The sequence below is a fragment of the Chlamydotis macqueenii genome, chromosome Z, assembly GCF_036417535.1.
Source record: "Chlamydotis macqueenii isolate bChlMac1 chromosome Z, bChlMac1.mat, whole genome shotgun sequence".
In the NCBI taxonomy this organism is placed as follows: domain Eukaryota; kingdom Metazoa; phylum Chordata; class Aves; order Otidiformes; family Otididae; genus Chlamydotis; species Chlamydotis macqueenii.
Genome location: NC_141593.1, coordinates 66,160,099 through 66,182,869, shown reverse-complemented (window position 1 = coordinate 66,182,869; position 22,771 = coordinate 66,160,099). Strand labels below are relative to the sequence as shown.

The 22,771-nt window shown below is 36.6% G+C and overlaps 1 protein-coding gene across 2 annotated transcripts in view; it reads left to right on the top strand.

Moving 5' to 3' along the window:
- The window catches only part of COMMD10 (COMM domain containing 10), a 127,027-nt gene that overhangs the window by 73,691 nt on the left and 30,565 nt on the right, over nt 1–22,771 (top strand). The window contains exon 6 of one of the 2 annotated variants that reach the window (XM_086770971.1): nt 20,043–20,355. The exons of the other annotated variant lie outside the window; for it this stretch is intronic. Coding sequence (XP_086627097.1) covers nt 20,043–20,060 — 18 coding nt within the window. The 3' untranslated portion in view covers nt 20,061–20,355. Of the gene's footprint in view, nt 1–20,042; nt 20,356–22,771 lie in introns of those variants that run through there. 2 annotated transcript variants of the gene reach the window in all.

Genomic DNA, 22,771 nt, shown 5'->3' with positions numbered 1-22,771 from the left:
GACACTTCAGCTGGGCACCGAGCAAAGCCGACTTGCTGGCTGGAGCGACAGGGGTTCTATTGGACCGCAGCTTAGGTTTATTTGCACTTATCTGTGATCCCTCCTCAGCTTCTGGACCCTCGGTGCTGGCACTGGTGCCGTGCTGACAGCAGTGGGCTGAACTGTGCTCCCCCTCCCCCAGCAACACTAGTTTAAAGCCCTCCGAACGAGCCTGGCAAGTCTTTGTCCAAGCACACTCTTCCCCCTCTTGGTTAGGTGCACACCATCTGCCCCTATTGAGAGTTTCCCTATCATGGATAAGGATGGAGTGAAAGGTTGCTGGTTATAGATGACTGTGAGTGATTGTCTCCTGTTTCTGTCTTAGTGTTTAGTGGCACTGACATCATCGGCATGTGATGCTAAGCAGCAGTGAAGAACACTTTTTTGCTTTGGAGAACATAGATGAATCTGTGAAACAGCCATTGCGGTGATTATTCAGTGGAAATTGGTGGGGTAGGAGTTGTGCTGAGTAAGAAGACTCATATTTTGTTAGGACTGAATGTTATTTAAGGGGAAAATCAGTAAGACTTTTTAGGGGCTTAAAAATGCCTCTTTCTTCCATAGACAGCGTTGTTCCTACCCGAAGAAAGCAAAGTGCGTGCTTTGTCCTTTCTCATGATTCCTCACTCTTAGATAACTCTGGAGATAACACTTCTAATTACTCTGTCTGGCTCTAGTGACCCTTATTGTAATTTCTTTACTTGATGTATTAATGTTTTTTATGATTCCTTATTCTTTTGTGGAGGAAAAGTGTTGTGATTTAACATGGTATTAGTAGCAGTTTATGATTAAAGGGAAGAAACAGATAAATTATTGATAAACTTACACATAAACCTCATTAATATTTTTAATTCTCTGTATTGAAAAAAGTAATGAAGAGTTTTGTGTTTTTTAGTACCTAACGCTATTTACAAAGATGTATTTTCACCTTGATACCATCAGAGAGGTGCAAATGCAATTTGGTGAGCCTAAGGTCTTTGTGAAGCTTGGAGTGCATAGAGGGAAGTGTTTAAAAAGACAATTTTGAGAGAGAAATACTTTAAAAATGCATATATATAAATGCCATCTATGTATGGTACTCTCCTCCCCCAGGCAAATATGGAGAGGGGGGTGTTTCATGTGGTATCAGTGGGTCTTTAAGTAGCTATGTATCCCTTCACCTCTGTACTGAGAATTCTTTTACTGAGTCAGGGCAGACTGTGATGCTTCAGTGCTGTGTTAGCAATTACGAAATGCAGTCCAAAGAAGGAGAAGTTAAAATAAGAGAACTTGTGTATTTTCTCATGGGAGATAGGACACAGAGCCCAATGATAAAGGCATTGCAGTGATGCCAAACAAACTTCTGGGGCATTCCAACTCTATTTAACCTCCACTAGTAACCCTGCTTTTGTGAAAATACTCCCAAGTATAGCAGGGAGTGAGTCTGGCCGACCATATCTTCAGACAAGTTTGTTTTAGCCATTGGAATTTAATGTTAATAGATTAATTTGGAAATCTGCTCAACCTGAAATTTCATTTAATAGAAAAAATGCAGAACTGTAATAAGCTGAAAATACTTATTTTTATAAACTCTCGCAGATGCTACACCTTAATAACCCTCTCAAAGTGGTGTATCTAGGTTTCAGACTGTCATAGATATTTAAGTAATAATGTGGTCCTTCATTACAGAAGTTACCCCTGTGTTGTCGGAAACACGAGATAAAAAAGGGAGTTTCTTGAAGCTATATTATCAATGAGTTGTCATTGTCTTTGTAGGCATAGAGAGCCTTTTTTTTTCGTATTTCAGAAGCACTGGAAATTGAAGTACAGAGTTGTAAATATGGGGTTCTTTTTTGGTTTTTTTTTTGTTTTTTGGGGTTTGGGATTTTTTTTTAAGCTGCAAAACTGGACATCTGTCTCTGTTTCTATGTATCCTTTTTTTTTCCCTGACTTGAAAAGCCAGTAATTACATTAGGCCTAATCACCCAAAGATCTCTTTGAGTATTTTTAAAAGATTGTTTTCTTTTTTGTTGTGATGTACTTGAAGGTAATTATTTTTATTATTATTATTTAGATGTGCTTGACCGATGACAGCTTAGTTCATCCCATTTGATAGCTACCATAGTTTGTAATGAAAAGCAGAAGTGACTGTATTCCCCTTTTTAATACAGTAGCATCTTGAATCCTGGTAGGTTACTACCTAGGATATAAAACGAAATGGAGGAGAATTGTGAGTAATGAAGAAAAAGGAAATAAAAGTAAGAGAGCTCAGGAGTAAAAGAGGTGGGTGCATAGAAGATAAGGCTGTCTCATGAATGGGAGGGAAATGGATGTGGCAGAGCTGCAGTAAGATTTACTTCTATTCAAAACCCGTATGCTTTGGAAGAACTCAGCTCAGTGGGTAGCTTTCAAAATGCAGTGGGTTAGTTTGGACATCTAAGAAATATGAGAGATATTTTAATTCCGCTGAAAGCTTGAGACTGTAGAATGCAACTAACTTCCCAGAGTTACTGTTGTGAGAAATTTATGCTCTTGTAACTCGGAAGAGGAAGCCAGTTGTGTTTTTCTGCAAGATGAAGGAGTGGTCAGAAAACCTCAGTGCTATCACTCTTCAAGTAGCTAGGGAAGATTGACATATATTTCTGTCTAATCCTAGGCAGGTAGCAGAGCATAGCATTTAAAATATTGACCATCATAACTATATTCCTAAAATCCACCAAAAAATTCAGTGTGTAATTACATTTTTATTCCTGATGTGGGAGGTCCTGGAATCAGTATTGTCCTTGGTCTTATTTTCCAGTCATCTTTGTACTTGATACTTAGTATATTCTTCACATAAATATTTGGTAAAGAAAAATACATTTCAGTGAAACTGCTGAAATACATCATTTAATGTTAGGAGACTTACATATAGGTTGTAATTGTAGGTTTGTATGTTTTGAATTAATCCAAGTTTAATTTGCTGTAAATCTAATATACAGATAAAAGAAGTCTCCACTTATACAAAAGAGTTAATAAGAATCAGTCTAGCAGCAATGTATTCATTTTTAGATAAGTAGTATAGGTATACTTTGTGTACGCGTTCTGGGCTGACCATATGGCTCAAGTATTCATTAGTACTTTAGATATTTAAACACTTGGTAGTTGTAGACACTGTTAAACATTCCTATATAAACATCCTCCTTGTAAATGTAGACAGAAAAAAAAGACTAGCTTCCAAGTTGCTCACTAAATTATTGAAATTAATCTAGTCATATGTTACTTGCTGATCCTGCAAGGTACTGTAAAGTTCATGTCATGATTACTGTTTGCCATTCGGTTGCTGCTGCTAGTGGTGATGTAATTTCATCTTTCTGTCACTGTGTCAGATGCAACTACTTATTTTAATTGAATTCATTGGTGGTATAGCTGGAAAGAGCTTCTAGTTGGATTGCAAGGAAGTACCTAGTTTTTAAAGGTTTTATTTTAATTCTCTTATTTGAAAGTTTGTGTGTTAGTTACTTGAGGCCTGGGTTATCCTGAGCCAGATTACAGTGATGTGGTATGCTTTTTCATGCAGCAATTAGAAGCTTATGTCTTCCTAGCCATGATTTGCAGAAGCTAGAAGTACTACTCCAGTCTTATTTTTTCCTTCCTATTCCTAGTATTCCTTTAAAAAAAATCTACCTGAAGAATTTGCTTTAACCTTCAAGACTTTAAGAACTACTTCAAAATTTTAAAAGTTGATTCTTTTTATTGCTATCAATTATTTTTATTTCCTTCATTTTACTTCTGACTACAAAAAATATTGATAAATTATCTTTTGGAGAGCACCAGCAGCATTTTGTCGTTAATTGCATCTCTAGATACAGAGCTTTACAGAGTCTAGGTTCAAGAGTAATAGAGTGATTACCAACAGAAGAGTGGGACTGGCCAAAAGGTGAAAGAGGCTTATAATTTTAAACGAATGAATCTAAACTAATTTGTTCTGTATTTTGTAATCTAATTTGTGACATTTGTTACAACATTATGTATATTTATTATAGCTTATTAGCAAATGTTTCAGTAACCTGATTGATGATATATAGGCTTCCCTGCTACTGTCAGTTTTTCTGTTCAGAAAAACAGACTTTGTTTTGCAGTATCGGATTTCTTCACGTTCTTCCCTTCACTGCCTATAAAAATACAGAAGAAGTAAAAGTTAATCTCTATAATCCAGATTCATCATTATTTATAAACCAAGAGGGACAAGGCATTGTGCTGGGGCAAAATCACATATGAAACTCAAGCTGCTTTTTCACCATGTTGATTTACTTTTTTTTTAACATGTCAGCAAGACAAAGGAGAAAGTAAAATGGCACATGCAAGATGCACGTATGTGAGACACTGCTATAGGTAACAATGACTGAGGTTTTTCACTGTAGATGCTCAACCTTGAGAGTCACTGCAGTTGTTTAAAGTGCTGCTTTTGTAAGGAGGAAGATTCAGCTGTGCTTTTAATGAAAATCCAGTTGTGGATTGATAAGGAAGCAGTCTGTAGAATCGATGCATGTTTAATAAATGATGCTGAATTAATTACTCTTATAGCATTATTGAGCTTAAGGCTACAGATTCAAGCACAAAAGTTAGAGGACGTGTCTGCTTATAACTATCGTCATCCTGCATTTCTTGACTACGGGACAATATGCTGGTTTTTCATAGCATTTCTCTCTTTTGTTGTAGAAGCTGTATAGTGGGTGAGGCAAAAGGTATCAGGAAGAGAAATAACAGTCTCATTACAAAGAAATTGGAATGTTCCTTGAGAATTCTTGGAAAAAGCTAAATAATTTTTTGCCAAAAATTAATTAAGTAGATTTAAAAGCAAAGTCTGAGGCAGACACCTGCATGGAAAATTGTAGCCCAAGTATTGGTGTTCTTTTTGGAAGTGTTGCCAAAAGTTTCCTTAAAAATAAATAAAAATAAAATTATATGTATATTCTTGTGAAAACTGTGATTGGTTGAAGTGATGTGGATTATATGGAGATGTGAGGTATAGGTAGCTTGAATGAATGGTATATAGACTTACAGAAAATTGATTTATTTATTTAAAAAGTCAGTAGGTCTAAAGTAATTTTTAACAAATTACAAATAAACTTGAAATTTTGTTTTAAGTTGTATGTAAGACCTTAAATCTTACTTAGAACGAAACTGTTACACACTGGTCCATTCCTCTTGAGTTTTTGCAGTGTTGTCTATGTAAATGTCACTGACCATTTCTGCATTGGTTGGTATCTGAATACATCTACTATAGGAATTTTATTTGTGTGGATGATACTAATGGTTACTCAGAAAGTTTGAGAACCAAACTACCTTCTGTCTCTCTCCCTCTCTCTAAAAATATAAATTTATAATTTTAAGTGCAATTCTTTCTTTTTGTAAACTGTCCTTATTAGTATACACCTTTTATTTACAACTTTCTCAAAGTTCACAAATAAAATCTGCAAGCTAAACCTTGTGTACATCACATGTACCATTGCTTTCTGGAAGAACTTATTGGATACTTCTGTAAGATTTACTGTAATTTAACCAAATAAGCAGTTTAGAGAGAGAAGCTGTTACTTGTTGGGATAATGCACTTTGTTCTGCTGAGATTTTGTGTTTTCTAGATAGTCACTAAATTTATGGCACTTCTGAACAGCTTCATAAAAAGTTTCAGAAATATTTACATCCTATTTTACCACTTCAAACATGGATTTGTTTTTTTTTACAAAAAAAAGAAAGCACAAGGTTTTAAGTCGGAATTGTATTTTCATTTTCTTTTATTGTCAAAGTGCCAGGATTTAAAAAAAAAAAAACTAATTGAGACGTCTTTTACTTTCTTTTTGTTTTTTTTTTACTCACACAGAAAAGAGTGGTGAGCACTAAATAGTGTCTTGGGTTTTATAAATTGACTTAGTAGAGAAGAAGTTTTAGTTTGCATTGTGATTTGTGAGATGTGGGATTTTAATGTGGTAGTTGTGTAGTATGCATTTTAAATACAAGTCTAGAATAGATTTCAAGTTGATAGTGATAAAATATTGCCTGATTATTAAAACACTTCTTAATAGATACATACCTATAAATATAGTTGCCTTTCATTTGTTTATTCATAACTATTGCATCGTTCATTTTAATGACTTTTATGGAACAATAAATAACAAGAAATTTATAGCTGAAGCAAAATCTTCCTCCAAAACTCACTCTCTCCAAATTTTAAGATAATTTAATCTTCGTTCTGGTCCTCTTCACTCTTCTTTTTCTTGATATCTGGCTTCACCATTTGTTACATTGTTTTAGAAAAAGACAGTGAAAGTCTCTCCCTAAAGAATTTAAAACCCAAATAAATTATAGATAACCTATTGAATAGAACAAAATTAGTAATACCCTTATAATCTGTACATTGGCATTTTCAGCTGCCCTGCCTTTTTAATTTTGGATTTGAGACCAGTGCTTAGACTTACATTGTGTGACATTACTTAGCATAATTTTGCAACTGTTTTTCACTAATAGAGATACCCAGAATATAGGTCAGCCAACCAAATCCAATACATGTTTGTACTGTCAGACAAAAGAATAAGCTTTCTTATATATCTAATGAAACTTGTAGTGACACCTGATTGCAATGGTCTTAATTGGTGTGACCATACCACTCTTATATGACTAGAGGCACTGTTTGGGTATTTTAATCACTTACAAAAGAATGGGTAAACTGGATAGTAATTTAGACTGAAAATCTCACAATGACTATAACTGGATAATGGGACATAGAAGTATAGGAGAGAGAGGAAAATATAAGGGGACATCCGTTGATAGCAGAGTATTACAGGAGAGCAAAAAATAGAAGCTGAGTAAATGTGACAGCTTGGCCACAATACAGTCTATATAGTGATTTGACAGAAATCCAAGGTATGTTTTTGGTCTCTGAGTCCTAATTGATGCAGTCAATTGTGCTTACAATGCCTTTCTCCTGAGTAGATTTACAAAACATTAAGTTTAGACTTTCTTCATTATTCCTTTGTAACCTGTTCTTTCAAAATTAAGATTTTTCTCTCCAGGAGAGAGAACAAGATGAACAAGATGTTGTATATCAGAAAGATACAACACTTTCTGGACAAGAAATATTGAAAGTGCAAGGCAGCTTTTGTACTTTTACTCAGTTACGAGTTAGGATTTATTTTCTTTATTCTATACTAATGTCTGTGTATTGTTTGCTGTGTGTGATAAATGTGATCTTGAACAAATGCCTAGTTAACCCTTGATTTATGATCGTCTCATGCATTGTACCTTTCTGTATTTGCGAAATGGGTTGCGTAAGTTTAGAGGGTTACATGATTTTGAGTTGATCTTAAAGATGAAAAAGCTTGTTAAGAGGACTGTTTCTAGTGCTGTTTTTTACTGCATTTTGTTGGAACACAAAAGGAATGTATTTAATTTTTTTCTTTGTTATAATGACAGTATGTTTATTTTTTTCTTTTAGCTACTAGTAATTCATTTAATTAAATGTAGCCTGAAATTATGATATATATGAAAATACGTATTAATTTGGGGACCAGGAAGAATTTCTCATAAAGACTCTTAATTCTTCATAATTCATGTTAATAAACAATTTCTAATTTATTAACACAATCCTTCATTTATTCAGCAAACTCTTGTTTCCTGCTTGTTGATGGCAGATCCAGATCTTAATTTGAAGCAGGCTGGGAGAGACCAAACTTCTTGAATGCTCAGATCAATCAATTTTCAACAAATGGAAGGAAGAGGCTTTAAGCAAGGAGGTTGGACTGTATGATCTCAAGACATCCCTTGCACCTTCATGCGCTCTGTGTCTCTGTGAAGACTTGTTGTATTGCCTGCTTAGATCAAAAAGTGTAAGGACATGAAAAACAAGATCCTGCTCAGTATTAATAGATTTGCTTTTATTCTGTATTACTGCAGAAAGTTTTCTGATGACTGTTTCTCTCGATAGGGGTGTAGGTGGCTGCAGCCATTTTGGGTGCAACATGTAGTGGGCTGGTCTGAAGTGCTTTAGAGATTCTACAGGCAGCAAGGTACAGACTTTGGGCTGGATGTGAACTATGCTAACTGTCCCATTTGTGCTGGAAGCTGGCTGTGGTACCCTACATTCTCACACTGCTCAATGCAAGTAGAGAAGGTACCAAGTAGAAAGAAGTCTCTGCCCTCACTATCTGTGTTTGTCCTTTTGAACTTTCAGTGTAAGTGACAGACGGGAAAGTAAAAGCAAATTTATGCGAAGATGTATTGTGCTTAGGCCTTCCCCAGGAGATATTTCTTAGCTGTTCTTTACAGTTTCCCAGTGGCAGAGATTCTTTAAGTTTCTTACATACTTTCTTCTATGGTGAATTATCCATATAGCTGGAGAGGAATTTTTTCCAGCTATATAGATATCAACACTAAATCTCTCTTAGTGCAAATTGATCTATTTACTAGGTTTTAACATGTGAAGTCTCTTTTATAACAGCATCAAGATGTGAAGTATATGCCCTTGAACATCTTTTATTCTGAACAAATTATTTTTTCAATTTTTTAGTAAATCACATTCTCTAAATGTTACTTCATGCTGCTGCTTTTGCCTGAACTCTTTTTAGTTTGTCTGCATTTGAAGTGAAGTAACTGAAATTGGACATAGCTTATGTCTCACTTCTACCAAAAAACACCCTTAGAACCCTCAGAACAAAAAACCTCCATGTCTTGTATACAACACTCCTGTTAACGCACTAGAGAGGGCAGCATTATCCCACTGTTGATTCAACTTGTGGTCTGCAGTAGGTTGAGATTCAGAGATTCAGGTTCAGAGGGGTCATCTCCTGAGTGAACATTTCAGGATTAAATTTCTTTCAGTACTGCAGAAGAAGGCATGGTGGCGTGATTCCTTTGTCAGTGACGGTTTTGGTTTTTGTTTCTTCAAAATCTGGAACCATTTTTCATCCCATAGCAAAAGAAAAGGAGAGCAATCTACATTTGAAATGCTTAATATCAGAGTTCTGAGAGGTTGATAATTTCTTTGTTTTTCTTCATATTTCCTCTCCATCCCCCTTCACCTCCACCTCCCCAGATCTGTGACACTGAAAAAGAGGAGATTAAAAAACAGCATAAAGACCTCTGCAGAGACTGACTGCAGAGGTCACTCTTCTATAGAGAAATAATTCTAACACTTGGATTTTTTCCAAGGAGAAAATAAAAAAAGAGTTTCAGGAAAGAGGGCCATAATGCAAATCTTTCATTGGAAAGTCTTTGAAAAGAACAAAAACTGGCTTAGGAAGATCAGAGAATTCTTCTTTCATTTTATGGGAGCAAGGATCACTCTTTAGTCTTGGAGTCAGAGCTTATAGAGGAGAATACTGCTTTTTTTTTTTTTTTTTTTTTTCCCCCCTAGGAACATTTGAATCTATTCCTTGGATTCTATTTAAGATCATATTTCCCAAAGAAATATATGAAAAGGAGTGAATACATCTACATGTAAATCTACCATAGTTATAAGAAAATATCGTTAAAAATAATAAGCAGAGCTACAGTTTCCAGAGCGCCTAGTATTTTCTGCATCTTGTGCAGATTTCATCTACTGTGAGCAAATGATCCTGTATGGCAGGAGCCTTGGAAAGATAAAAGTGATGAAATGTTTGTGTGCTATATGGATACTGCATGAGAGAGTGAAAGCTGGAAATTGCTGCTGTGCTTTAAATGTAGTATAGAGTAAAAGCAGTGATACGGATTTGTTAGCCCTAGTAAAAGCCATATGCAATTTAGTTTACTTGTGTGCATCATTGTATTGACTTTCCAAGATGCTTTTCCACAGAGGACTGATATTCGGGGAATACCGGCTACAAGGCATATGTCATTTTTAGCCACTCACATTTGTACCAACCAAGTGTCTGAGACATGTCAGTGTATTATTCTGTCTGGGTTCTCATCAGAAACTTCTAATGAAAAAGATCACTCTAGAACCCAATCTAGATGAATAAGGCGCAATGGTAAGTAGTGGTTAACTTAGTTTTCATAAAAATGAAATATAATTGTGTTTGGAGTTTTCATTAAACTCACAGTAAGATGGTACACCTCCTAATGTTTGACTTGTTGCCTTCTCTGTGGCCACGAGTGTAGGGTTGTGTGAAACTGTACAATGCTATCCTTTTTTTTGCGTTAAAAAGGTTTCTGGATGCACACCTTTTATTGAACACCAAAGTAGTCTTATTTTTGTTTTCCTTTTACAAACTCTTTGAATTTCCTATCCTATAAAGCTTGTTACCTAGCTATAATATCTTTAGAGACTAGTGTTTAGGGGAGGATAAGGAAACAATGGCATTGTTATTCTTATGAGAATAAAATTGTGTTAAGAATCAACATGTGTATATTGTAAAAATAAAGTTACAGGAAATTCCCTCCCCCCCAGCTTTTGCCCACATGCAAACAGCTTTAAAATAAATGAATTAATTAATTAAAATATAAAGCAAACAACCAAATGGGCATGTGCCTCTGGCACACTTTTAGTTTCAGATGAGCTCTGAAATTCCGGATTGAATGCAGATTCTTTTCCAGAAAATCTCTACCTATGCTGGTTTATAACTTGTAATTTATCATTAGTATCAGCTGCCAGGATCTGAATTTTCATATGCCCTGAAAGGTGCACTTGAGGTTTTTGGAAGGTTAATAAGAGGGATTTTTCTCTTCAATCTTAATGCACTTTCATTAAATACTGTGAAAACACTCTACCCTGAAAGACCATATGGAACATATTTAAAACAATGGTGAATAGACTCTTCCTCATAGTACTATTCTGCATTTTTAATTTACAAAATGGAGTATCACTAGTCTTTTCTCTCTAAAAGTGATATCTGTTTTACAAATCAGATCTTTCCCTTTTTAATCCTTTGCTGTCTTTGGTGACACATTGCTGCTGGACATCCCATCAGGATGGAGTTAAACGCTTTCCCTACAAAGTGTAAGAGAAATACTATCTTTCTTTACTTAAGTGTATCTAATAGAGAGTATTTATGGATCCATCTTGTTCAACAGGGTGGGCTAATTCTGAAGCAGACTGGAATTTTCACTTTTGGGGTGAGCAATTCTTTTCTCTGTTGTGTTTCTGTTTTCCATTATTCTTTTTATTCTGCTTATTTGTCATCAGAATAGTTTGTCTGAAGAACAGCATTGTCCTTGATTCCTCTCTTTCAACTCAAGTTCATTGTCGGATCTTAACCTGCTATTCCACTGTCACAAGAGCATCTGTTACTGTTTTTGAAAACACAGGGTTCTTGTACCAAATTGGTAACGCACAGACTCCTGCCTCAGGAGGGACTGTTTCACCCGTTGCCGCTACCTGGGATGGTTGGGTGCTGCGGGCAGTGAAGTTACCATGACCTTGCTATGTACCTCACCAAGGCTGGCCTAGCTGAATGCTGCTGCTGCCCAGTGAGTTGGCTTCTGCTAGCAAGTAGGAATATTTGCTCTCATCTGTGGTAGTTGCTGTCATAGTCCCTTGCATCGCTTCCAGTGGCAGCACATAGGTTAAATACTCTGCCAGTAATAAGAACACATGAGGTGGAAAAGCTGCTTGCATTTCAGTTGTTTAGTAGTAATTGTGTTGCAGAGATTGTTCACCTCTTTCAAAAGCAAGTTGATATATGCTCTTTTTTAGGAGTTGCTGAATATTACAAATTCAGAACATGTATGATGGTCCCAAAAATTGAGTGATTCAGGTGACAAGTTGAAAAACTGGTTTATGGAAGTTATTTGTGTTACTGGTTACTGTGCGCACCAGTGTGAGAAAAAGAGTAACATGTTTGTAACAGAACAGGGAAATATATACAGGAACTGAAGAGACAGGAATGCCTAAGAGGGTCCACAAGGTTATTATCCAAATCTTGGCCTTGAAAGTTTGTATTTCTTCACAGAAACCGACAGCAAAGAGATTTCATATGAGTTTCTGTTATGACAGCTGCTGCACTTGTGGTTTTGTTTTGCGAAGCCTTGCCGTTTTGAACAATACCTTATTTTTCGGTTCTCAAAGTTTTACCCAATGGTGGATATTTAAGGAGTTGTTCAGCTTTTTGTATGAGCTGTGCCATTCCCAGGGGAGAAGAGTTGGCTGGTCTATCAATACCGTATGTATTAACCTGCTGATTCATGAGATCTGAAATAGTTCAGATGTTGGAGTAACATTTCTCATAGCTAGTGGGTGTATGTTCTGGAACCTAGGCTGAAAGGGAATAATCTGGAAACTTTGATATATATTTGGGGGGATTGCTAAGTAGACTCCTCAAACCTTTTCCCATTGTCTGTGTTTAAAAAACAAGCCAACACAATTTTAAAAATCCATTACCAAAGTAAAATTTCTTCCTCTGCCCCAAGTTATTCAATACCTGTTATTTTTGTTAATGTTATTCTGGTTTATTAATCAGATTCAAGATTTGCTAAATCATATATTGAAATAAATTATTTTCTTTTCATCTTGGAGACTAGTGTTTAATTGTTTTCATAGCAGAATAACAAACTGTAGAAACTGTAGAAGGCCATGGTACCTTAGTGTATTTACCACCACAACTTTTATGGCTGCATATTTGAATGTTTATGCTAATTATGTGGTACACTTTAGCATATTGAAGACAAAGTGTCACCTAAGGGAAAAATGCATAGGTATAGAATGATACTGAAAGACATCTCCTAGCTGTGTGATACAGTGTACGGAATGGGTGATTTAGATTGCTTAAAGAGCCACTGTCAAAGGTGTTAGTGAAAGTGGTTTTAATATGATTTTGTAAAAGTGTTCAATGGCAAGGTTCACTCTATTAATTACTGTATGAAAAAGCAAACAAAAGAAGATTGAGTTACACTCGAGTTAGAATAATTCACGGAGAGACCAGAGACACAAAGGATGAGGAGGACCCTGCTGTTGAATCATGAGGCTCAGAATGGACCGCATTGCTTTCTGAACTTTTTCTCAGAGAGGAGTGTATGAGCAGCTGGATCTAGACTTAGTCTCAGACCTGGTCAGCAGTTTAGGTCTAAAGGATTATATACGCAAAGTTTATATAATGTTTCATTGTCATCAGCTCAGCATGCAATCATAGCTGCCGAGGCAAAAATCAAAGTTACTGTACTGCAGGGTTATATGTGATATCGGTTGCTTACCAAGATCTGCCATTTGTAAAAGGTCTCTCAGCCTCAAGGGGCAACTTTGAGAGGTGTCCCCGCTCAAGGGGAGATCGCTGCCATGCAGCCATGCTCCTAGGAGGGAGAGCTCAAAGAAGGCCCTCTTAAGACTGTCATATTTATGGGATAAAGTGGTTGGCTCGCAGTCAAATTGCATGCGATGGAAAAAGTATGCATGAAACTCCTTATATCCACAGCTGTCTTTATTCCTTGTTAAATGATTCTTAGAAAAGCCACCCACTATTCCTGCATTAATTGCACAATCAGTGTTCCAAGCTCATATGCCTGTGTGCTGACTGTATCACTCTGTGTCTTAGTGGGTTTTCAGAGAACAGGTTGAAACTAGAGGAGTTCTTGGCCTGGCTGTGCCTCAGGCATCTACCTCTTCTGGAGCCTGCACCAAACCACTGCAGGTCTGGTCAGGGGGTCGAGCGCATCTGTCGCCTACAGTTAAATGCGTCTTTACTCTAGGATATGTGGTTTACCTTTGCTGTTGCTACTAAATATTTGACCAGAATCTGTACTCTGAGGACAATGAACCTTCTAATATTTAGTCTCTTTTCAACATCTACCCTCCTTTTTTTGGGTATAAGAGTTATCTTTCATCCTGAGAGTTTTTTATGACACTTCCCCTGACATTCAAAGAGCAATCTTATTCCCTAATGGTCATTGTATTGCAATCCTTATGTAAGCCAAGCTTGTTTTGTTGCTAATATAAATAAGCTTTCCATTCCCTGAAATTCCGAGTATCCTTTTCCTGTTCTTGTGCCAACTTGAATCATATTTCTTGCAAACGAGTCACCAGATTTGCATAGTTCTAATGAGTTCTTACCGGTACTCAGTGCTGTGGCTTGCAAAGTGAACCCAGTTCTTAACTTGCTGGGTCCCTGGTCTTGTCCTCCTGAGTTCTTTTCTCTAGAGCAGTGAAACTGGCATAATCTGTGTAGTCATTGTTTTTCTTCTCATTCTCTAGCAATTTGAATCTATTATTTGTTTTCTTCTAAGTTTGGAAAAAAAGAGCAGAGGTATCAAAGATAATTTCTTTCCTGCTCATTTTGAGGGCAGGACATATTTGCTCCCTGTAAATCCTTGACAAGAAAAAGCTGCAGAATGAGCTCACATAGTACCTGACGGAAAGAGTCCATATAAGAAAGAAGCAATAAATGCCTTAGTATCACCCGAACCACACAAATGTGTGCACACAGGTGCACAATTCATTAAGACCCATACTTAATTATTATCAGTTCATTATTTTTTTCAAGCTTTAGTTTCTCTGCTTCAAGAAAATTGCTTATTCTCTCAGTGGTGTGAAAGATGTGTTTTCCTCCTTTGATTGCCATACAAGTTCTCAAATATTTTGGTTCATCTGATCCTGATCTTTCTCAAAGAATTGTCAAGCTCTTGCCATTCAAGTCCTGAACTCCTCAGTAAGGTTTCATTGCTTTTGTCTTACACGTTGCTGTGTGGGAGCTCTAATCCAACAGACCATGTGCTTAACTTCGCATCTGTGATACTTCTGTTGATTTCTATGGGACTACTTAGGTATTTAAAAGTGATTGAATTTGTATACTCTGTTGGATTGGAGCAACCAGGATCAGACAATGAAAAAGTATTTCATCTGCCTCAAAATTGCCTGGGGTTTTATGTTCACATTTTACATTTTCTTAAATGGACAAAAGTTAATCCATTGATCCCCTCAGTGGTGTAATGAGAATAATGACATATGCTTTCTGGTTTGGGTTTTTTGTGTTCTGTTTTGAGGGCTTTTTTCCCTTTTTTTTTTTTGTGGTACTTAGGATGGTAATATTATTTCTGTACCCGAAAGCAAAAAAAATCTTGGATGCTAGATGCATATGCTTCAGAGCAGTTTAGGGTTAGCCAAATTGTTAGCCTAAACAAATGACAATATTAAACAGATAAATACTTTGATTAAAGTAGTTTAGTACCTGTTCTGTTACAAGTGATAGGGTGATAAAAGCTGTTGTTAATATACGGTAATATTGCTGCAACAGAAACTGCATCTGTTGAGTCCTTGCACATTCTGGCACTTTTCAACATGGTCTTTGGAAAGTACACTAAGCATTTGCTATATTTTTTTTTTTAATTGCCTTTGAGTTACATCTCTCTTGACAAATTTCCAGTTGTGTGTGAGACTGCATTGACTCACCAGCCCCTTCAGAGGTTCAGTTTTTCCCCCTGAAACTTCTGAATGAATGAACAATACAAGTAACTTTTTTATTTGGGTTATTTTTCGTCTTTTACTCTAGTAAGTTGATCGGTATGTAAAGTTCACTGTAAATATATTGGAAAAGCAGTCTAATTAAAGAAGTCAGACTATTTACTGAAATATGATTGAAGCTGTTTCCTTGAAGAATAGACAAAAGAAGTTATTTTTGGTCATAGGAAAACAAGTAGTACGTGAGGCTGGCAATTTTACAGAAGTGAAGTTTGTGAAGAGTTCCTCTTCCAAGATGAGCAGTAAGACATAGTAGCGTGTACATCTTTCATGGACATACTTTACTTAAGGAATATTTAAGCATAAATGTAAAACCAGTATTTTAAATTTGCCATGGTGATAATAGTATCGCAAGATCTGTGCCTTACTGTCTTACTGAGATGAAAGTGGACTACAAGTGTAGGCCAGTTTCTGAATTAATTTAGATTTTAAAAATATGCTATGTCCTCTAAATAGTTTTATTTTTTACTCTTAGCATTTCTTTGTATTTATTCTTAGTGTTTTGTTTATTTAAATGATATTAAATGTATTAAAAGCTGGGTTGTTGAGAAACATAAATTTACCTTACCTTTATGAAGCTCTTATATTCAGAAATAAAGCCTTTCTTTAATATCCATACAAACCAAGATCACTTTTTTCCTAATTTCTAACACTTAAGTTTCACTCTGCTCCTCAGCATGTTTTAGGTTCCATGATTCTAATGAGATATTTTGTTTTATTTAAATCTGAACTGAGGCTAGAAGGCAAAGCTATAATTGAACTTTCATGTTGTAAGAAGCTGAAGCAGACTGAGTAGATAAAGTACAATTACAACTTGTTCCTGAGAAAAATAGCTCTTTGGTTCTGAAGAGAAAGATACAACTGGTTGCAAATGCAAAGAAGTTCACTTGTGTGGAAGGAATCGTGTGAATGATTGGTGTCTGTTATCACATAACTTTTCCCTGGACACTGACTTACCTTTCTAAGGATGTTTTTTGAGGACTAAGTACTGTGATAGATGAAAATGGAGGAGAGCTGAGAACAACTAGTAGAAGTATCCTCTGCCCAAATGGGAAATACTTGTTTCTGTTCAGCCTAAATTCCTCTGGAGTTCCCTTTGCGATTCTCCCAAGCAGCTGGAGGGGTGTGTGGCTGATGGCAGCAGCCTTTGGCCACAATCCTGCTGCCTAGGAAAATGTCTGAGTTCATGGGATAAAACTGGAGGGGCATTATTTCATAAATACAATGCTGTTCCTGCCTCAGCAAGCCTGAATGTCCCCTTCTGTACTTCCCCTTACTCTTCCTTGCCCACTCAGCAACTCCCAAGCCTCCACTGAGTAAACTCACACACTGAGATGTTGCTCTTTCTCTGAGCCACATGGTGCTGTACATTGCTATAATAGAGTAATAAGCAATTAATAAAATCCTTTTGCATGGAAGCTTTTTAATAAAGGTGAATTTTAGACTATGACTGTCATGCAGGAGTGGAGTGACCGAATCTCCTGAGGATCATAGGAGTCTGAGCAATACAGAAATGTAGACAGGAGAGTAGAGGTGGCTGTAAGTAGACAACTTTACTTAAATCTTAGGAAGATGGTATCATGCAAGTAAAAGAGAAGTACTCTGGGAGCAGAAAAAATTCCCCAAATTGGATGAGAGAACAAGGGAGTGAGAAAAATAATCGGCGTTTCCTTAATGAATCACATTTTGATGATAAATTTTGCATTCTTATCAGTGTGGCTTGTGCAGCTTACAAAAGTAATCTTTGTGACAGATGAGATTCAGTAGGCACCATTATGTGACTTTTTCTAGAATTGTGCCCTTTGTGCTGACCAAGTGGAATACCGCTTTCCCTAATGCCAATTTATAATTGTAATTATAAAAGTTTTCTGGAAACTCTACAAAAGTTGCAGTTTGGATGAACGTGCCGTATTTTACAGGAATTATTCTTTCTTAATAAACCTCATTTGAAAGTTCAAGGATGCTGCATCCTGCTGAGCCATTGGGTGTTTCTATTTTTGGTACTTTGTGTGCTACTTGAGTCATATTGATTTCCAAATACTATAAAACTGTGCAAAACAGGAAGAGTGTAATAGCCTTACACAGTAGCTCAGATGGTTTTTTTCCTAATTAAAGTATTTATTAAAATTGAACAGGAATAGCTCAATATAATAAGAAGCTAAGTTTTCTCTGTTTGCAACCCAAGCTACTGTTTGAACTGATTCCAATTGCTTCTTGTTACTGTTCAAAGTGTAAACTTTATCCACTGTGGGAGAAAAGTAAGGGACAAACTTTCTTTCACTGTCCTCTCAAAAGGTAGGAATATACAATTTGTGCAGGTTAGAAGAGATGAAATCTAACAATAACAAATTGTTGAAGAAAGAATAATGTTCCTTGTGCATGTGTTATTATTCTGTCTGATCTCTTTTTCTGTATTTAATTACAATCATTAATATTCTGAAACACTAACTTGCTAGAATTAAGCTACTTTTTGATTGGGTTATCCTGAATGTTCTGAAATACGAAACTTGGATAGACTTGTTATTGTGAAATAGTGCTGTCAGTTCACATTTACCTTTTTTAGAGTCAGAATGCCTGCAATATTTTTACTTTTAAAGCAAGTTGAGAAATGTGTCAACAATATTTTCTAATTATAATATACATACAGGTACCACAATATTTGCCCTTTTCTTGTGCAAAAAAAAAACCCCCAGACTACCTGTTTGGTTCAACTCTGGAGGTTTTAATTTCTGAGGCTTGATGGTTCCATGTAGCTTGTCACTTCCTAAGACTGATCAACAGTCTGCCAGATTTCCTGCTCAGACATTAACTAGTCTGGTGGAAATTGTCCAGTAGGATTTATTTTTGTGCTCTTAAGAGCCTTTATTCATTTCTTGCCCTCATACATGCCTTTGCCTTTCTCTGAAGGACAGGGACAAATGTTGGAGGCAGAAGCCAGGACCATCAATGTGCACCTCCCTCCCATAACACAGAAAGGCTACCTTCTGCTGGTTGCATGATTGTCACACTGGGAGAGAGAGCTGGGCTCACACACGGTGCTTGTGTTTTGGCTAACAGAATTTTACAAATGTCCACGCAGCCTCTGGTTTTCATGTACAGCTTGTACACTGAGTCACATGTGGTCAGACAGGCCTTTTGGATGTGTGGATGTGCACCTGAAGGCACTGTCTGTTAGCAGTTAGGTCCCACAGACATATCCTTTATTACTACTGGTGAAATTTTTGGGTTAAAGAGGGAAAATATCAGCGAAAAGGTTATATTTGTCAATATAAAGGCTTTATTAATCTAGGTGGTGCAGGATGGTTTGGACCTTGTCCAAGCCTTGATAAAGTAACTGTTTTTTTTCTGTAGTTCCTTGTGAACTTTAATGGTAGTGGCTTATATACAGGCAAATCTCAGTATAACTTCAGGCATGGGTAAGTGTTACGCAGTTTGCCCAAAACTGCATAGTAAATTTGTAACAGCAGAATATGAAGTCAGAATTTCCCAAGGCATAAGCCCTGCCTCTGTCCATCTTCCTCTGATACTGCTGGTTTCTGCTCTTTCATAACCTTTTAAGTACAGCCTTGTTCCAAAACGGTCCTTTGCTGCTCTTGCATCCTCTGTTCTTCAGTTCCCCCTACCTTTTACTAAGGTCTGCCTTTCTGGGAAGATACCTCAGGAGCGTGAACCAGGCTGTGCTGAACAGCAGAGAAATGGGAGGATGATGTAAGGGCAATGAACGGAGTAATTAGACCATTCTGTATTCAGAAGTATCTCCTCAAAGAATCCAAATAAATGGATAGAGGGATTAAGCCTGTGAATTAAGGGCCTGCCAGGAAATTTGTTGCTTTGAAGACCAAGGAAATAAATGAATAAAAGCATGGCTAACATGGGGTTAAGATTGTTCACTGGCACTCTGTAGTTTTTGAGGATGTAGAGAATAGCTAATACAAAGCCTCTAGAAACTAGAAAGTGCGTGATTTAATGTGTTCAGCTTCCACTGTGGGATTTTAATTCTACTCTTCTGGAATTATGCCTTGCTGGGTCTTCATATGGTTGTGTATAGCCTCTGCAGGTTCCCCTACAGCTCTGGGCACAGAACACCTAGGCTCTGCAGGGCAAAGCCCTAACATGTCCTTCTTTCCTTGGCAAAATTTGGTTTTTTAAACAGATACGGCAAGTACGAGCTTTTCCCAGCGCTGAGCTTACTCTTCACAAATTATACCATTCTTGCCTGGGGTTTCATTCTGAGATGCTCCTTTCACTTACCCCTCACTATACTTTCAGGATTCATTGTCATATATGCCAGTAGGCTATTAGTAATTCCATGACACGAAGGCATTTTTGTTCATCTCTAGGGAACCTTTGTAGCTGAATCATTCCCACACAATCAATTCAGTTCAGCCCTGAAAGGAGGCATTCTTGATTCCTTGGGATAAATATATACTCTTTTCAAATCACAAGATGCAGCTCTTCCAGGCTGCTCTCGCTAATAACTCCACTGGTCGCCACACTGAGCATTAACATAGTGAATGCAGCTGGAGTGTTTGCAAATATGTGTCGGAATGTAAATGTGTGAATACAGCATAAACAATAACACATTGTTCGAGTTCATTCACATATCTTTTCATGTATCTTGTAGCAATTTTCAGACCCCTGAGAACCATCATCTAGTCCGACCTCTTGGCTGTCCTTCCTGTATGGGTTTCTCAGGCGGTAACTTTCTTCAGGAGTTCATCTTCAGGCTCCAAAGAAATAAAAATTTTGGACAACCTGTACTAATTGCAGAGGTTTTCCTGTCTGTGAACCCTTGTCACTGAACTGTTCCCAGGGACCGTTGGCAGTTCCCTGACTTCATAACCAAAGTTGTGTTGCAAGGGTGGTAAGTACTTTATTTTTCATTGCCTATGGCAGAGTCTAAAAGCATCTGAGACACCAGGGGCACACTTGAACTTCACTGACTAAGCTTTGGGACATTCAAAACAGAAGTTAAAGAGTGGAGTTTTTCCATGTTTTTTTCATCTTCACTTTTCGTAGGACAACTTGGAAGAGAGTACTAGGATTCTTCAAATAAAGCTTTTATGTCCAGGTATAAAATTGCTGAAGTTCTCTTGCTTCATTCCTGTGTGCATGGCTCAGCAGGTCCTTACAGGCTGGATGAGCATCTAGGAAGGAGTTAGCACGTGAGAAGCCTTTAGAGAGAGTCTTAAGAGCTGCCAATTGAGGAAGGATACTTTTGTTGAACTTGAGTTTTGAGTACTTGGTAATGCCCGGATATAAAAAGAGTTTTTATATTAATTTCTGGACTGCATTTTTCCAGAGTCTTAGATATGTCCTTCCTCTGTTCATTTTCTATGTGTGATTGAGCTGTGTTTTGGGAGAGCCATAGCCTCTAGAGCTTTAATATTTTGTATTACTTTATCCATGGTACTTTGCTGGCTTATTATGAGAACAACGCTTGCCCATGCTCTCTATTAAATTTCATAGTTATCCTTACAAACAGTAATTGGTCTTTTGGTGAATTTAAATGTCCTTCTTCAAAGGCATGCTGGGAGATTTTTTCCTGTGCCTGAGTGATAATCTTTATTATATTTACAATTTCTAACAAAGCTCTGATTTCTCAGCCAATTAAATTATGTGAGTTTTCTTTCTTTTTTTTTCTTTTGATAGAAGTATTTTCATCTTTAACGCTTTTTCACCTCTTGAGATATTTTGAAAATTAAAATGATAATATGAAAAAGCCACAAGAAATATGTTATCCAGTCTTGGTTTAGACATTCGTAATGGATTCTTGAGCCTCGAGTGAGAATATATCAAGAAAAGTTTAATTCACTTAACCAGAATGACGAAGGAAGTTTGTTCAGCATTATACTTCATTTTGACACAATTCTGTTCACATTTTAATGGAATTAACTCATGATCTATGTACCCATGAGTTAAGATTGTATTAATTTCCACTTCTTTATTCCATTTGCTGCATTTCAAATACAACATTTTAAGAGCAGCTGTGGAGGGGTGCTACATTATGCTCCTATTCTGTTATCCCCTGAATGCTGCAATATAGTTTGCATTAGTAGAACTTGTTTTATTTGGAATACTGTCTGAATATTTTATTTTTAGTAGCATATATGTGTTTCGGAACATGTAATATTTATATATTCTTTTAAGTCATTGCACTGATCTATACTGTCAAGCCAGGTCAAATTAGCATTTTTTTTTTTAAACTTGTTCTGGGATCCATGAAGAAATACATGCTATATTTTCTTCTTGAGCAGACAGATTTTTTTCTGTAATTATTTAAAAAAACAAAAATGCACAGGAAACACTGTTTTTCCTAGTGCAAACGTGAGTTCTGTCTCACTAACTTCAATATTATTACACTGCTCAGTTCTACATGAATTCACTAATCTGAATGCTTTCTTCAACAAAATGAACCAAAGCATTTTAATTAATAGGCTTTAGGACCTTTTCAGTATTCTGTCCTCAGAGTTGTAAAGTGGAAGGATTTTGATGGAGTTTTTTTAATTAGGAAAATTAATTTTTCTTAATCTTACAACGCATTTCTCCTGTGAGATACTATGCAATGCCATTTTGTTCTGTTGATAAATTAAATATTCTGAAAATGTGTTAGTTGAAGTAATTTCATTTTGTCAAGCTAAATGTTTTGAACATGTTAGTGTATTCTTCGATCTCCTTGATGTATTTTGAGGAGAGGCATGGCAGCTAAGGCAGACTTGAGCTTCACAAAGTAGAGACAGTTTTTTCTATGATTTTCCATGTTGGGCAGGGCATCAAGGTTTTGGCTCAAACAAGCTGAATGCTTGAATTTTGATTTTTTTTTTAAATGAATTACGACGAGAGGTGGCTAAACAGTAAAAGGATGAAGGGATTTCCTTTCTAGAAGCTGTGTTTGAGAAATTTAGAGGGAAGATGGGAGCTTTACAATTTGCAATGAAATCTGCTTTTGATGGAACTAGGGGATGAAGATTTTTTTTTGTGAGCAGCATTCCTGAGGGACAGCAAATAGTTATGCCATATTAGAGGCAGGGTGCCAGAAAGTAGAGTTTTATGTATATGGGCAAAAACATATTGATGAAGGTTAAACTATGATAGAAAAGAAGGGACTCAGTATTGAAACGGTTGAGATAAGCTGCTCTTTGTCACTGCGTTTCAGGTAGGTATGCTTGCTAAGAACAAGAATCCCTATGCTGTAAGTGAAGGTGTGTTGTAATTAGAGAGGCAGAGGGTTCTTTGTGATGACCCTGGACTCTACAGTTCATAGCAATAAATATGCTGTTCCTGATCATACAGTAGTGATAAGGTGCAAAAGTTTTTCACACCTGTCTTGCAGAGTGAGTTCTTTTACAACTA